This window comes from Antechinus flavipes, chromosome 6 (genome assembly GCF_016432865.1).
Source record: "Antechinus flavipes isolate AdamAnt ecotype Samford, QLD, Australia chromosome 6, AdamAnt_v2, whole genome shotgun sequence".
Lineage (NCBI taxonomy): Eukaryota > Metazoa > Chordata > Mammalia > Dasyuromorphia > Dasyuridae > Antechinus > Antechinus flavipes.
In genome coordinates, this window is record NC_067403.1 from 207692399 (window position 1) to 207706920 (window position 14522).

General features: G+C 36.4%; 1 protein-coding gene across 1 annotated transcript in view; it reads right to left on the minus strand.

Moving 5' to 3' along the window:
* INSC (INSC spindle orientation adaptor protein) overlaps positions 1-14522 on the minus strand; it is a 95245-nt gene that overhangs the window by 70151 nt on the left and 10572 nt on the right. Inside the window, exons 2-4 of the mRNA XM_051966755.1 lie at positions 11686-12031; positions 10725-10777; positions 10401-10524 (exon numbers count right to left, since the gene is read on the minus strand). Coding sequence (XP_051822715.1) covers positions 10401-10524; positions 10725-10777; positions 11686-12031 — 523 coding nt within the window. The remainder of the gene's footprint in view (positions 1-10400; positions 10525-10724; positions 10778-11685; positions 12032-14522) is intronic.

Consider the following 14522-nt stretch of genomic DNA (forward strand, 5'->3'; position numbering starts at 1 on the left):
AAAATTTCAGAGAACAAGCAAAAAACTGAGATGATTAACAGTTATAATAAAATAGAAAGATATAAAATAACTTCCCCTAAATCACCATTGGTTTTATATCATAACAAAAACACAGAAAAAATAATAGGAGAAATATCATTTAAAATAATTACAAAATAAATTACTTATATAAGATTCAGCTTAGCTAGATAGACTAATGACATATAAATAAGGATTTTAAATAATGTATAATAATAAAAAAAATAGAAAAATGTCTGTTGCTCATGTTTGGGTCATGCCAATATAACAAAAGTATGATAATACCTAAATTCATTCACAGATTTAGTGTCATACTAAATAGCTTAGAGACTATTTTATAGACAAAATAATAAACAAACAGAAATCTTTTGGTAGAAATAATGGGGGGAAATCAGAATGAAAGAAGCATACCCAAAATACATCTAGAGTTCAAACTATACTACAAAGTAGCTTGAAAAACAAAAATAAAAAACAGGATGGAAAGACTAGAGAAACAAGAATAAACAATTGTGGTTGGTAAACTCACAGAAACATTTGCTTTCCATGAACAGACAATTTGAGTGCCACTGGGAACAGTATATCATGTACCAGCATAAGAAGGTATAAATCTATCCGAGCAAACCATCAAATAGCTTTCTTAAGTTTGAGCTGCTACTATTCACTCAACTGGGAATGTGCAAATACACCTGGCTTTCCATCCAGCTTCTAGATACTAGCTCACTATCAAGTGTCCCTATTAAGACCCGATTCTCAGCCTTCCTAAGCTCCCTGTTTTAAGACCAGAAGTCTACAACTCTTTCAGAAATAAACCAAATCTCTCCCAGCTCATGCTTTCAAATCACCACATCAAATAAATCACTCAGTTGCTATTCAGACAAAACTATACAAGGCATCCAACAAGTCTTAGTGTAATTTTAAGCTTTGGTTGATTAAGCTTAATCTTTGCCAGTTTTAAAATGCACTAACTTTTGGGATATGCTATATTTGTTACCTTGGAAATGAAGTAAACTATAAAAGCCTTAATTTTCAAAGTCACAGGAGTAATGTCAATTGCCTTTGGTCAAGGAAGAATTTTCAACTCCCACAGCCCTCGTTACACCATGTCTCTTTGAACTGGCAGAGAAGAGAGAGAGAAAGGCATACCTAAAAACCCATTGCCAAGAGACATTATCTCATTCTCAAAGTCACAGAAAGAAAGAGAAATTGTTTCCATAAATATTCTTCCCATAGAGACTGTATTTATCTTCTTTGCAGATGCCAGTTTCACACGCCCCAAATTTCAGGAGCCTGATATCCTGAAGGCTACACCAAGAATACATATAACTAAGGCAAAAACTTCCTGTTCAATAAAAAAATGCTGAGAAAACTGGAAATCAGAATAGAAAAAAATAGGCTTTAACTATCATCCAATACTATATACTTAACAATAAATGAGACCTAAATTATTAAAGGCAACATGATAACCAAGTTAAGGAGGAATAGAAGGAAATATTTTTATGAATAGAATTTGAATTTGAAGTATGTTTTCAAATAGTTATTTATAGTTTTATTTACTTATTTATAGTTACAAATAACCATTTGACCTTTTTTTTACTTTTTTATGGGTTTTTTTTCCGGTTATACATGTACATTAATTTTTAAATTTTTTTTATATATAGTGTTAGGAGAGAAAAATCAGAACCAAAAAGGAAAATTATGAGAGAGGGAAAAAAAGCAGAAGAAAACAGGAAAAAGTGAACATAACATGTGTTGATTTACAATCAGTCTCGATAGTTCTCTCTCTGGATGCAGATGGCATTTTCTATTCAAAGTTTATTGGGATTGTCTTGGATTACTGAATCGCTGAGAATAACCAAGTCTTTCATAGTTAATTATTGCATAATCTTGCTGTTACTGTGTGTTAACAGTGATCTTTGCTGCCATTTTCTTGGGCTCTACTATTTTTATTCTAATTCTATCATCTGGAAAAGAGCCCTGATACTAGAACCAAAGAATCAGAGTTCAAATCCCCCTCTGATGCAACCAAAGTGACTTTGGTCAAGTCATTCAGCCTTCTGAAACATTTATTTTTATTATCATTAAAATGAAGAGAATAGACTACATGACCTCTGAAGTCCCTTCCAGCTCTAGATCTAATGAACCGATTTTAATTGATTTTATTCATTCAATAGCTTATTAATTTTATAGAGTCGGTATTGTCGGTTTTGTCTTAAAATATCTTTTTCTTAAAGTAAAAAGCCATTTCTGCCTTACAAAACTTCAACCATAGTGATCCCCACATTTGACTTCTTGGTTCCTTATTGAATGCCATTGCACAAAAACTGGGTATACTGCAAATTTATAAAGAACTCAGACTCATCAATCCTGACTAAACCTAGGCTAGAAATAGCTTCTATTCCAGTATGGAATCTCTGGGAATTCTAGGTCACCTGTACACAATTCGGAATCGAGATCATAAGAGAGTGCTTCAGTAGGAAATGCCATAGTAATAGAACCCATGCAGCAGTTTAAATCTGGGCAACTCAAAGTGAAAAGCAGATGAAAAATTAACAGGGATAAAGACAAAGAGACAGATACACAGAGAAATAGAGCCAGAGAGAGGGAGAGACAAATAGACAGAGAGAGACACATAGAGAAGAAGTCAAAGACAGAGACAGACAGAGAGAGAGAGATAAAGACAGAGAGGCAGAGACAGAAAGATCTGAAGCCTGGATTTTACCAAAAAAAAAAAAAAAAACAGTTAATAAAGTAAGACTGTATTACAAATCCTTATAATGTATTCAATTCTTTTACTCCAGTTTCATTATTACTGTAAGTAATCATACATGCCATATTAACCCTTTTGCATTAAAATGCAGGTTTTTGTCCATAATTATCCTGGGCTCAGTGAGAATTATCTAGTGTTCTTGATCCCTATTTGCACTTATTTCAGATTACCATCACATTAAACAATCCAGCTCCAATGTCTTTTGCAATCATCCACTCTCATTAAGATATTTATGGGAGAGATGATAACTTCATGTTAATATCTTTTTATATAGACTGCAATTACACACTAGAGAAGGTTGAATGTGTACAATTCCTAGCAGGGACCTTATTTGTTGAAGGTCCTTTTCTCAAAGATACACCTGGGAAGACTCAGACAGCATGGTTTTCCCATTTTCTTAGTCCCAGTAATAAAACCATTGAAGTGATTGAATCTTTTTGCTAGAGAAAACTTCTAGAAGTCAGCCAGTCCATTCTTCAGACTTTAGGCAGGAGAACATCTGGACTGATCCAGGAAACAAAACTCCATATTTCTTGACAATCTCTTTCAAAGAGGAAGCCATTACAATCAAGTTCTTCTCTGATACTAGATGAAATTTCTTTTGCTGAAACATTTAGGATATTTCTTAAAGGAAGATTATTAAAATCTAAAATATATAAGTAAAATAAAATTAAGTGACTTTAGTCCTATAGCAGAAATATATAGGCTAGCAACTTAAGCTAGTTAGCTATTGAAAACAATATTGATCAACTACCTACCAAAAGACAAATATATTAGAGTATTTGACCATGTTACAGATGCACATTTCTTCCATTCTGAATCTATGCTGTTTTAATATTTTTAACTCATCCTGGAATTCCTGAAGCTACATTACTGATTTGTCACAATTTAATACCCCAAACATATTCCTTTGTGTGTGTGATTTCAGATTGGATTTAACATTTTTCGGAGGATCTGTGATCTTGGTAAATTGCAGGGAAGGGTTACATATTTACTTTCTCTAACTTCTAACTAAAATTTAGTATTTTCTTCAATTATTTAAAAACATGATTATGAGGAGGGGTCCATAGATATCTCAGGCTATCAAAGGGGTTCAGGACACAAAAAAGATTAAGAACCTCTTTGTTAAACACACAATCCATTCTTGAGCTGCAAATATAACACAAGGCATAGAGTTAGTTACATGTAACTAACTAGCATTCTCTAGAAGCTCCTTGTAAAGATACTAACCTTCAATCTTTTCTTGTTTACTGTTTTTGGGTGGTAGAGGAGAATTCATTCCAGTCAACATGGGTAGATTCAACACACACACACACACACACACACACACACACACACACCTGCTTACACAACCAGTTACATCTCTTTCCATGTCTCATATTTGAGGGTTCATCATATTGGCATCAGATTTGGTGAATATATCCAGGCTTTTGTCTTACTACAGGTCAGGAGACTTCAAAGATCCACCATCCTAATTTCCCTAGTAGTAGGGATGGACTGTACTTCCAAGCCCAGCTCCCATTCATTTATTAACCCCAAGTTTTCCAAACTATGATGCATGGGATAGGGAGTTGGGAGAAAGGGAGAAATAAAGACAAAGAAAAAAGAAAAAAATACTGGATATTTTAAAGAGTAACTTTCACATAAATGCACTATCCACTTTTTCAACTAAAACATTCTAATTCAAATTCAAAAAAACTAAAATGTTCAAATCAAAATCAACAGAAGCGCTACTTATAAGGAGAATCCATTCCAAATGACAGTGAATGAAGCACACCAATTATTAAATACAGTGTGTGCAATAACTTCCAATTTGAGTTGGTAATCTCAATACAGATGTGATCTATCTCTTAAATTTTAAGTGTGGAAATGGTAAAAGCTTTTATCAACAAACTGGTATCTGTGTGTTGCATTATTTTACTATGTTTTAAAGGTTTAATTGTGTGAGTTGGAACAGGTTTGAGACAAAGGTAGATCAATAAATCACTTGCTACATCTGACTGTGATACGTGTATAAAGTCAAACTTAAACATCTTTTATATGAAAGTGAAAAGTACCACAATATTTCTTGTATTTCTCACACACATTACTTTTAGTTAATACACTAGAATAAGCTGGTTTTCCCAAAATTACAACTTTTAATTATTGAAAAAACTCACAAAAAGTTATACAATTTTTGAAACATAAATAACAATCACCTTAAATTTCATCTCTTTATATCCAAGGCAATCCCAATAAACTTTGGATAGAAAACACTATCTGCATCCAGAAAAAGAACTATGGAGATTGAATGTAAATCAATACATGCTACACATTAACTTCTTTTTTCTCTTTTGTTTTTCCCTTTTGTTCTGATTTTTTTCTCAACATAATTTCCCAAGATAATTCTTAAATAAATGTGTATTACACCTCTTAGATTGGTTAAGATGACAGGAAAAGATAATGATAAATGTTGGAGAGGATGTGAGAAAACTAGGACACTAATACATTGTTGGTGGAGTTGTGAACAAATCCAAACCATTCTGGAGATCAATTTGGAACTATGCTCAAAAGGTTATCACACTGTGCATACCCTAGCAGTGTTTCTACTGGGTTTATATCCAAAAGAGATCTTAAAGGAGGGAAAGGAACCCACAAAAATGTTTGTGGCAGCCCTTTTCATGGTGGTAGGAAATTGGAAACTGAGTGGCTGCCCATCAGTTGGAGAATGGCTGAATAAGTTGTGGTATAAGAATGTTATGGAATATTATTGTTCAATAAGAAATGACCAGCAGGATGATTTCAGAGAGGCCTGGAGAGCCTTCCATGAACTGATGCTGAGTGAAATGAGCAGAACCAGGAGATCATTGTGTATGGCAACAGCAAGATTATATGATGATCAATTCTCATGGAGGTGGTCCTCTTCAACACTGAGATGATTGAGGCCAGTTCCAATGATCTTGTGATGATGAGAGCCTTTTACACCCAGAGAGAGGATGTGGGATGGATCACAACATGGCATTTTCACTTCTTTTGTTGCTGTTTGCTTGAATTTTATTTTCTTTCTTATTTCTTGTCCTTTTTGATCTGATTTTTCTTGTGCAGCAAGCTAATTGCATAAATATGTACACCTATATTGGATTACACATATTTTTATCATGTTTAACATATATTGGATTATTTGCCATTGAGGGGAGAGGGGAAGGGGAGAAATTGGAACACAAGGTTTTGCAAGGGTCAATGGGGAAAAATTATCCCTGAATATGTTTTGAAAATAAAAAGCTTCAATAAAAAAAGAAATGTATGTTAAAATAATACAATCAAAAAATAAAAAATGAAAAAATTCAACAAAATAAATTCACATGAGAAAAAAAATTATCTCTTTATAAAGTGAAATAATGCTTCTTTGTGATGCGTAAGAGAAAATTTGAGGAGAAAAATCCTCTGAAGTAGCCCAGATTAACAGAATCAAGGTCAATAAAAGACAGTTTAAGTATTAGAAATACAGAAAACACAAAATAAAAATCTCAAATCTAGAAATACAATCCACTAACATTTATCTCTGGAATTCACAAATGCTATTATTGATGGAGAGGAAAGACCACTTTATTTTACTTTTGCTTTTAAAAGTAGCTAAGGACACAGTGGATAGAATGCCTGTCTATAAGATGGGAATTAAAATCTGGTTCCCAATGTTTTCATCTGTATTACCTGGGCAAGTCACTTAATCTTAATCTTTTCAGTTTCCCCAAGTGTAAAATGAGGATACTAATAGCACTCATTTTGCAAAATTATTGTGAGAATCAAATAATGTCATGTTTGGTTTTCTTAGGCCTCAGCATAAATGGAGGTCTCTTTTTGTCTCTTCCTTTCAAGTTTTATTGATATTATTTAGAAATGCTAATGATTCCTGTGGATTTACTTTAGATACTATACATTTGCTGAAGTTATTGTTTCAGTTAACTTCTTAGTCGAATCTTTAAGGGTCTTTAAGTACAGCTTCATATCATTTGCTAAAGTGGTAATTTTGTCTTTTCTTCACTTATGCTTACTCCTTCAATTTCTTTTTCTTGTCTTCTTGCTATAGACATACTATGCCAGATAGAAGAGGCGACAGTGAATATCCTTGGTTCATCATTGATGTTATTGGAAAGGATTCAAGTTTATTTCCACTAGGTTTAATGACAACTCTTGGTTTTAGAGATATATGGCCCAAAAAATGCATAGTCAAGCAAAACAAACTCTTTCATTAACAGTATGTAATGTAAACGTGTGCAAGCATAAATGCATGTGTGTAAATATATGTATATTTATGTTTGTATATATATGTATGCTATCCATATTTGATTCATAAAAATAAAATAATTGTATTTATGAAAAAGATAGAACTATAGATAATAAATTTATTTTTAAATGCTCTTTTTCTCCCAGATGGTAACTGGGTCAGCGTCTTTTCTATGGCTACCACAGCCATTATTGCAGCTCTTGGTCATCCATACAGTCTCAAAGTGGAGAAGGTGGCAATAAAGGCTAAAATTACCTCCAGCCAAACCAAGATGCCTATGCACAGTGTGTCCAGTATTCACAAGATTATCAGCAGTTTTACCAGCTACAAGCAGGGATAGTGAAGAGTGATACATCTGCTTTACCAGGGGCAGCAGTCACCACTACTTCAGCAGCTGTAGTATCCCAAAGTTCTCAACTACATAATCGAAACACCAATCCACCAAGTGACTAAGGAAGCACTGCCAAATATTAGCACTAGCACACAAGCATAAACAACTTCCCCAACTTGTGTTACCAAATATGCCGTCCCTGACATTTCCACCTACCATTATGATGAATCCTCAGGATATTATTATGATTCAATAATAGGACTTTATTATGATTCTAACTCTCAGTACTATTATAATTCTTTAACCCAGCAGTATCTTTATTGGGATGGAAAGAAGGAGACCTATATACCTGCAGAAGAGCATATAGCCCAACAACAAACTGGTCAAAAAAATAAAAATAAAAAATACTATTTCATGTTTCTTAATCTTAAAAGTACCTATCCCACAAATGAAATAGTTTACTATAAATATCTACTTATTAAGCATAATTGTCTTTAAAAAGCAATTTTCCTATTATTTTAAAGACCTAAGTCTTTCTTAATACCAATCATTAAGACATGCTTTTGCAATGAGCTGATATGATGCATGTGAACTTATAAAAATGAACAATTATTTTGTCTTGTGGTAATACCTCAAAATAAACCTTTTAGCATGAAAAATATGATTTTTTGGTTATAGGTGAATGAAATGTTATCTGGTCTTAAGCAAAATAATACAAATTATATGAACATTCTAATATCTTTCGGTATAGCTAATACAGATATTCTTGTAATTTGTGTGGGAAATTCAATACATCAAGCATTTATTTATGTAACAAGCACAGAGCTAGATCTAAATGAAAATAGTTCCCTCTCTCAAGAAGCTTACATGCTACCATGGAAAAATAGTGTATATTCACAGAAAAGTAATTACTAATTGTATATAAAGCAGATAAAAAGTAATTGGAGCAAGACTGCTAATCACTGAGAAGACTATAAAGACTTCATATAGGTAGTAACCTTAAACTGAGTCTTGAATAGAACCAAGAATTAATTCTAAGAGCTGGAAGTGAGGAGATAGAGAATTCCAGAAATACGAGGCTCCCAAGGAAAGGCATAAAAGCTGGAGATGGAATATCACATATGAGCAATGGTTAGGAGATTAATTTGGCTGGAATAAGGGATGCATGACAGAGGCTAATGGGAAATCAGGCTGGAGAGAGAAAAGCCAAAGACTGGAATGTGGTTTTATTATCCTTCTTTTCCTGTTTACTTTTCTGTAAAATGAAAGGGTTGGAACAAATGATTTCTAAAGGCACTTCCAGCTCTCCTTGCCTGTGGATTCTTACTCATTGCTCACAGCATCTGGAGCTATGCCAGTAATATCAGAATCCCTCAATAAATCCCTAATTGATTGATTGATTGATTGCTGAGCATCAGAGGCAAGCCAGGGACTTGTGACTAAGAATGATGTACTTTGGCAGCCCCATGGGGTGACTCAGCTTGGGCACCCCCGGGACCTGAGTGTGGTGAGTGTGGTCAGGGTGGTAGTGATTCTCTGAAAGAATGAACTTCAGAGATCTCACTCACTCATCAAACCCCAACTCATCCCATTCTCACTTTGCTTCCCAAGTAATGGCAGGGAATTAGGTTACAGTAACAAATTTGCCAACAAAGAGAGTGATAAGACTGGAATACATCATTAAGAAAAGTCAAGAGGCATAATGATTGTTTTTCAAAAGAAAAGAATCATAAGCTCTAGCTCCATGACCTCGAGTCCCTTCGGGTTCTAAAATTTCTACTTCTCCAGTTGTTCCCCATCTAAGATGTGAATTCAATTCAACAGACAATTACAAACTATTCTGGTATTTATATCGCTTTTCAATTCAGTTCTTTCCAGATAGATTTTCCATCTCTTTCCTCATGGTTTTTATATTCTGAACAAACTAGTCTCTTTTCCATGTATGTTTTATGTCCCACGTCCATGATTTTAGCCACCCCAAAGGAATGCACATTCTCTTTCTTCACTTCCATCTCTAAGAATTCCCAGCTCTCTCCAAGGCTCAATTTGTGGCACTTCCTACAGAAGACCTTTCCCAATCTCCCTAGTTAGCATGATCCCCTTTCTCCAAACAATTACTGTGTATAAATGTTATACTTGCTTGTCTATGTTTAAATTGTTTTCCCCACTAGAATGTAAACTTCCTGAGGACAAAGCCATGGAATATGATGCAAGCTGAGCCTGCTCCCTGACCACTTTCTCAGGAATCTTGTACTTTAACTCCTTGCTGAAGCACATGAAGAATCAAAGACTCCAAGTTGCTGCTCCTTTAGCTCCATTATTGGAGGCTGAGATGCCAAAAAGGACTGCCCCATTCAGCAGGATTTAAGATGAGGGACCCTCTCTGTGTTTCTATTCTCTTGCTTCCTATCTTTCTTTCTCTCTCCTCTTTTTTCCCTTTTTCTCTCATCTCTTCTCTCTTGTCTTTCATTTCCTCTATCTCTTCCTTTCTCCTTTCCTCTTCCTTTCTTTTCCTCTCCTTTCCTCCTCTCTTTTCCTTTCTCACCCCATTTCCTCTTCTATCTCCTCCTCTTTTTCCATCTCCCCTCCTTTTTTCCTCCCTTTTCTTCTCCTTTCCTCCTCTCTTCTTTCTTACCCCATTTTCTCTTCTATCTCCTCCACTTTCCCTTCCCTTCTCCCCTCTTCCTCTCTTTTCCCTTCTCTTCTCTCCTCATTTCTTTCCTTTTTCTTCTCCTCTTCTCTCTGCTCCATTAGTGGGATCATAATAGTTGCTGTCTATATCTTCTCTCCCCTCCTAGACTGGAAGCTCCTTTATGACACAGACTCTGTCTTGTTTCTTTATATAATCTCTGTCCCCTTCATCTTTGTCTCTCCACCACCTTCAGGGTCCAGTAGAAGTCCTTGCAGTTCAAAGTAATTCAGCAAACATTTGTTTGATTGTTAATGAATGAATGAATATCTATTCAGCACTTACTATGTACCACCCATAGAGCCAGATGCTGGGGAGTATCTGTACCAACCTGTATCTCCTGAGTCAGAGCCAATTCCAGTAGCTGGCTAAAGTTCCGGCCCACGGCACTCAGTGTCTCACTCACACAAGGCTTCATGGACTTCAGGACCTGCTCATCTTCAATATGGAGACACCTAGAAAACCACACAGGACCAGAGCTGGGCCATAGCAACAGTTCCTACCTGCCAGGGCTCTCCTGAGGGCCTTAGAAAGAACCCAGGAGACTGACAGATGTGATAGTTCAACTGAATGATCACTTAGAAAATGGAAAGGGGTGTGTTTTAGCTATTAAATAATAGGAAGGTTCAAAGCAAAGGAGGGTGTTGGAACCTACCTCTCTGTGACAGTTGTAAGCTCAGAGCACTTCTCCATTAAGAGCTTCTGTAACTGCAGAACAAAAAAAAAAAAAAGAAAGAAAGGGGAAAAGGAAGGGAAAGTCTGTGATTTAGGGATGATATTCAAAGTTCTCCAGTCAGAGAAGATTTAGTTAGCTGAAAGATCCCCACTTCTCTGTTATTCTTCATTTGTGAAGCTTTAAGATCCTGGTAAGAAGTATTGATAAGGGGAATAAGTATGATGGTAACCATGAAGCCCCCCAGATTGAGAAGGCATGTTAATGAGTTGCCATATATAGGTATAAGGTGCCTTTTGCTGCCCTCCCCACCAGGAAATGGAGAGTGGATGTGGTAGTGACAGCAAGGCCATAAAATCATGGTTTTCTTTTTGTGGGAAAAACTGGATTCCATCAATGGACCTGAATGTGAATCTCAGCTTTGACCTGGCACAAGTCACTTTCTACTCCCCGAAAAGTTTCTTCTGTAAAATGAGGTTGGACCAAGTGATCTCAGGGGAATCTCTGCTTTTAATCTAGATTTCTATGACTCAGCAGTAGGTTCACATCTACTGGTTGGGAACCTTTAATGGAAAGAAAATAATAATTACATTGAGAGCAGAGCCCAGTATCTCCCAATGGACTTGGAAGCCCCACATAAGGGAAGTCTTATCCAAGGTTATATATCCAAATCATAAATCCAAGATTTGAATTAACATCTTGTAACTCCAAGTCAAGAACTCTTTCTACAAGCAGCATGATTAGTAACAGATTCACAACTTGTCACTAGAAATCAAGTAAATCAACAACCTTCTTTTATAGATGATGAAACTGAGATCCAGAAGGTTGAATAATTACCACCTCATACATCCATTACATTGGTAATTTAACCATTCTTCTTCCCAACCCCAAAGCATCTGCATTTCCAGTTCCTCTTCCTATCCTTAAGACCTAAGCCACTCACCTGCTCCATCTCCTCTGAGGTACCTCTGTTGAAGATGCTGTACTCATTGATCATGGAGCGAGCGTGGCAGGTTAGCCGGACACTCAGGCTGTGGACCCGCCCCCATCGTTCCCGATCCAACTTCTGCCCGATCCTTCCCAGCTCGGTGCTAATGATCCAGGCCCGTTTCAGTAGCAGCTGCAGGTGATCACATGGCCCATGCTGTGACGATGGGATCAGCTCACTCTGAGCATCATCCTCCAGGCTAATGGGCTTTGACTGGAGGATGCACATGCATTCACAGTCTGTCATCAACTTTAGGTCTTCCATCCATCGCTGAACAGAGTCCACCTGAATCAGGGGCAACCTATAAAAGGGGCAATATCAAGGTAGTCATTCATTGAACCAGAGGGAGGTTCAACATGGAGTCAATCGGTCTTCAAAACAATTGACCAACATCATAACAGTCATGAAAAGCATGAAAACGTCACCAAAGTCTAATCTCATGCATTGTTGGTGGAATTGTGAACGAATCCAACCATTCTGGAGAGCAATCTGGAATTATGCCCAAAAAGTTATCGAACTGTGCATACCCTTTGATCCAGCAGTGTTTCTATTGGGCTGATATCCCAAAGAGATACTAAAGAAGGGAAAGGGACCTGTATGTGCCAAAATGTTTGTGGCAGCCCTGTTTGTAGTGGCTAGAAACTGGAAATTTAATGGATGCCCATCAATTGGAGAATGGCTGGGTAAATTGTGGTATATGAACATTATGGAATATTATTGTTCTGTAAGAAATGACCAGCAGGATGAATACAGAGAGGCTTGGAGAGACTTACATGAACTGATGCTAAGTGAGATGAGCAGAACCAGGAGATCATTATACACTTTGACAATGATATTGTATGAGGATGTATTCTGATGGAAGTGGATTTCTTTGACAAAGAGACCTAACTCTGTTTCAATTGATAAATGATGGGCAGAAGCAGTTCTTTCCCAAAGAAAGAACACTGGGAAACGAATGTAAATTATTTGCATTTTTGTTTTTCTTCCCGGGTTATTTTTACCTTCTGAATCCAATTCTCCCTGTGCAACAAGAGAACTGTTCGGTTCTGCACACATATATTGTATCTAGGATATACTGCAACATATCTAACATATATAGGACTGCTTGCCATCTAGGGGAGGGGGTGGAGGGAGGGAGGGGAAAAATCGAAACAGAAGTGAGTGCAAGGGATAATGTTGTAAAAAAAATTACCCTGGCATGGATTCTGTCAATATAAAGTTATTATTAAATAAAATAAAATAAAATATTTTAAAAAATACAAAAAAAGTCTAATCTAAACTTTTTAGGTGATGAGACAATAACATCATACATGAGAAACAAATTTCTTCCAGGAAATGGTAACTTGAAGTGAGTCTTAAAGAAAAGGAAAGATTCAGAGAGACTGGGGGAGCTCATTGTAGGCAGGTAGCATGCACAGAATATGTCACAGATGACTCAGTTGGGAAGAGGTTCTAAATTCCCCAGCTTCCCTCCTTCCTACTCACACTAGCTCTCAAATTACCAAGCACCATATTTAGTTGTCCAGAACATGAGAATCTCCTCTCCTTCAATTATAATAATCTTGGAACATTTTTTCTTATTTTTTTTTACAATTATAAAAGGCTTTCTCATATTGGACCTCAACCTAAGGAAGTAGACAAGCTAAGGTGACATTATCCTCATTTTCCATAGAAAAAACCAAGGTCCCGTAGGACCAGAACTGATTGGCCAACAGAAATTGATTTGTTCAAAGTAATAACTATAGAGACAAATCCAGAATCAAACTTGGGTGTCTTGTTTCTTAGTTCAGGATCACTGGGGGATCACTGTTTTCCTATTGTCCAAAAAACAAGGAGCAGCTGGGTGGCGCAGTGGGTAGAGCACCAGCCCTGAAGTCAGAAAGATCTGAGTTCAAATCTGAACTCAGACACTTAACACTTCCTAGTTGTGTGACGTAGAGCAAGTCACTTAACTCCAATTACCTCAGCAAAAAAGAAAGAAAAAGAGTAAAACAAATGATAAAGTCAAAGGGGCAAGTAAGCTTAAAAGAAAATTAAGTTTAAGAGAGAAGAGAAGAAACAGAGAGAGACAGGAAAGACAGAGAGAGGAAAGACAGAGAAACAAGAGAGAGAATACAAATGAAATAGTCATGTGGCCGAATAAGATAGGAAAAGGGAAGAATCCCAGAAAACATATTAGCATCTGAATCCATTTAGATGATAAAGGGTGAGGACCCATGGGCCAGCTGAACTAGCCAGGCTGGCACAATGGAGTTCATAGCCATCCAGTACCTCCATTTGCCCTCACCTGGACTGTCCTTTCTCCCAGAAGTCTGCTGGGGTCCTGGGATGGGGGGGGTCCTATTCTGAGCCCTAGAATCTTCTTCCCCAATCCTTGGCCAGCTGGGTAGGGAGGCCCTCTCCTATCTGACCCCCTAGCTCCCTCCCCTGGACTTAAGACTATTCTCAAAGACCTTAAGAAAAATAATAATCTTATCTAAGCAAAAATCTATGAAATCCAAATATCAGTTAAAGGATCTTATAACAATTATAAAAGTAATCTCACATATAAAAGCCACATTAATAGACATTTATTGAGAACTTGCTTTGTACAAGACTCTATTTTTGTGCTTCGGGGATACAAAGATAAAGTAAGCCCATTTTCTGGCCTCAAAGAACTTATTGTCCAGTAGAAGAAACAAGACAAAAATTATTCAAGTAGTTTTTGTCACAATATTGAATATGATTGCAAGGAAGTAGATTAAGGTTAATCTCATCACCTTGCATGGGTCACTGAGTGAAATTTTCTTGGC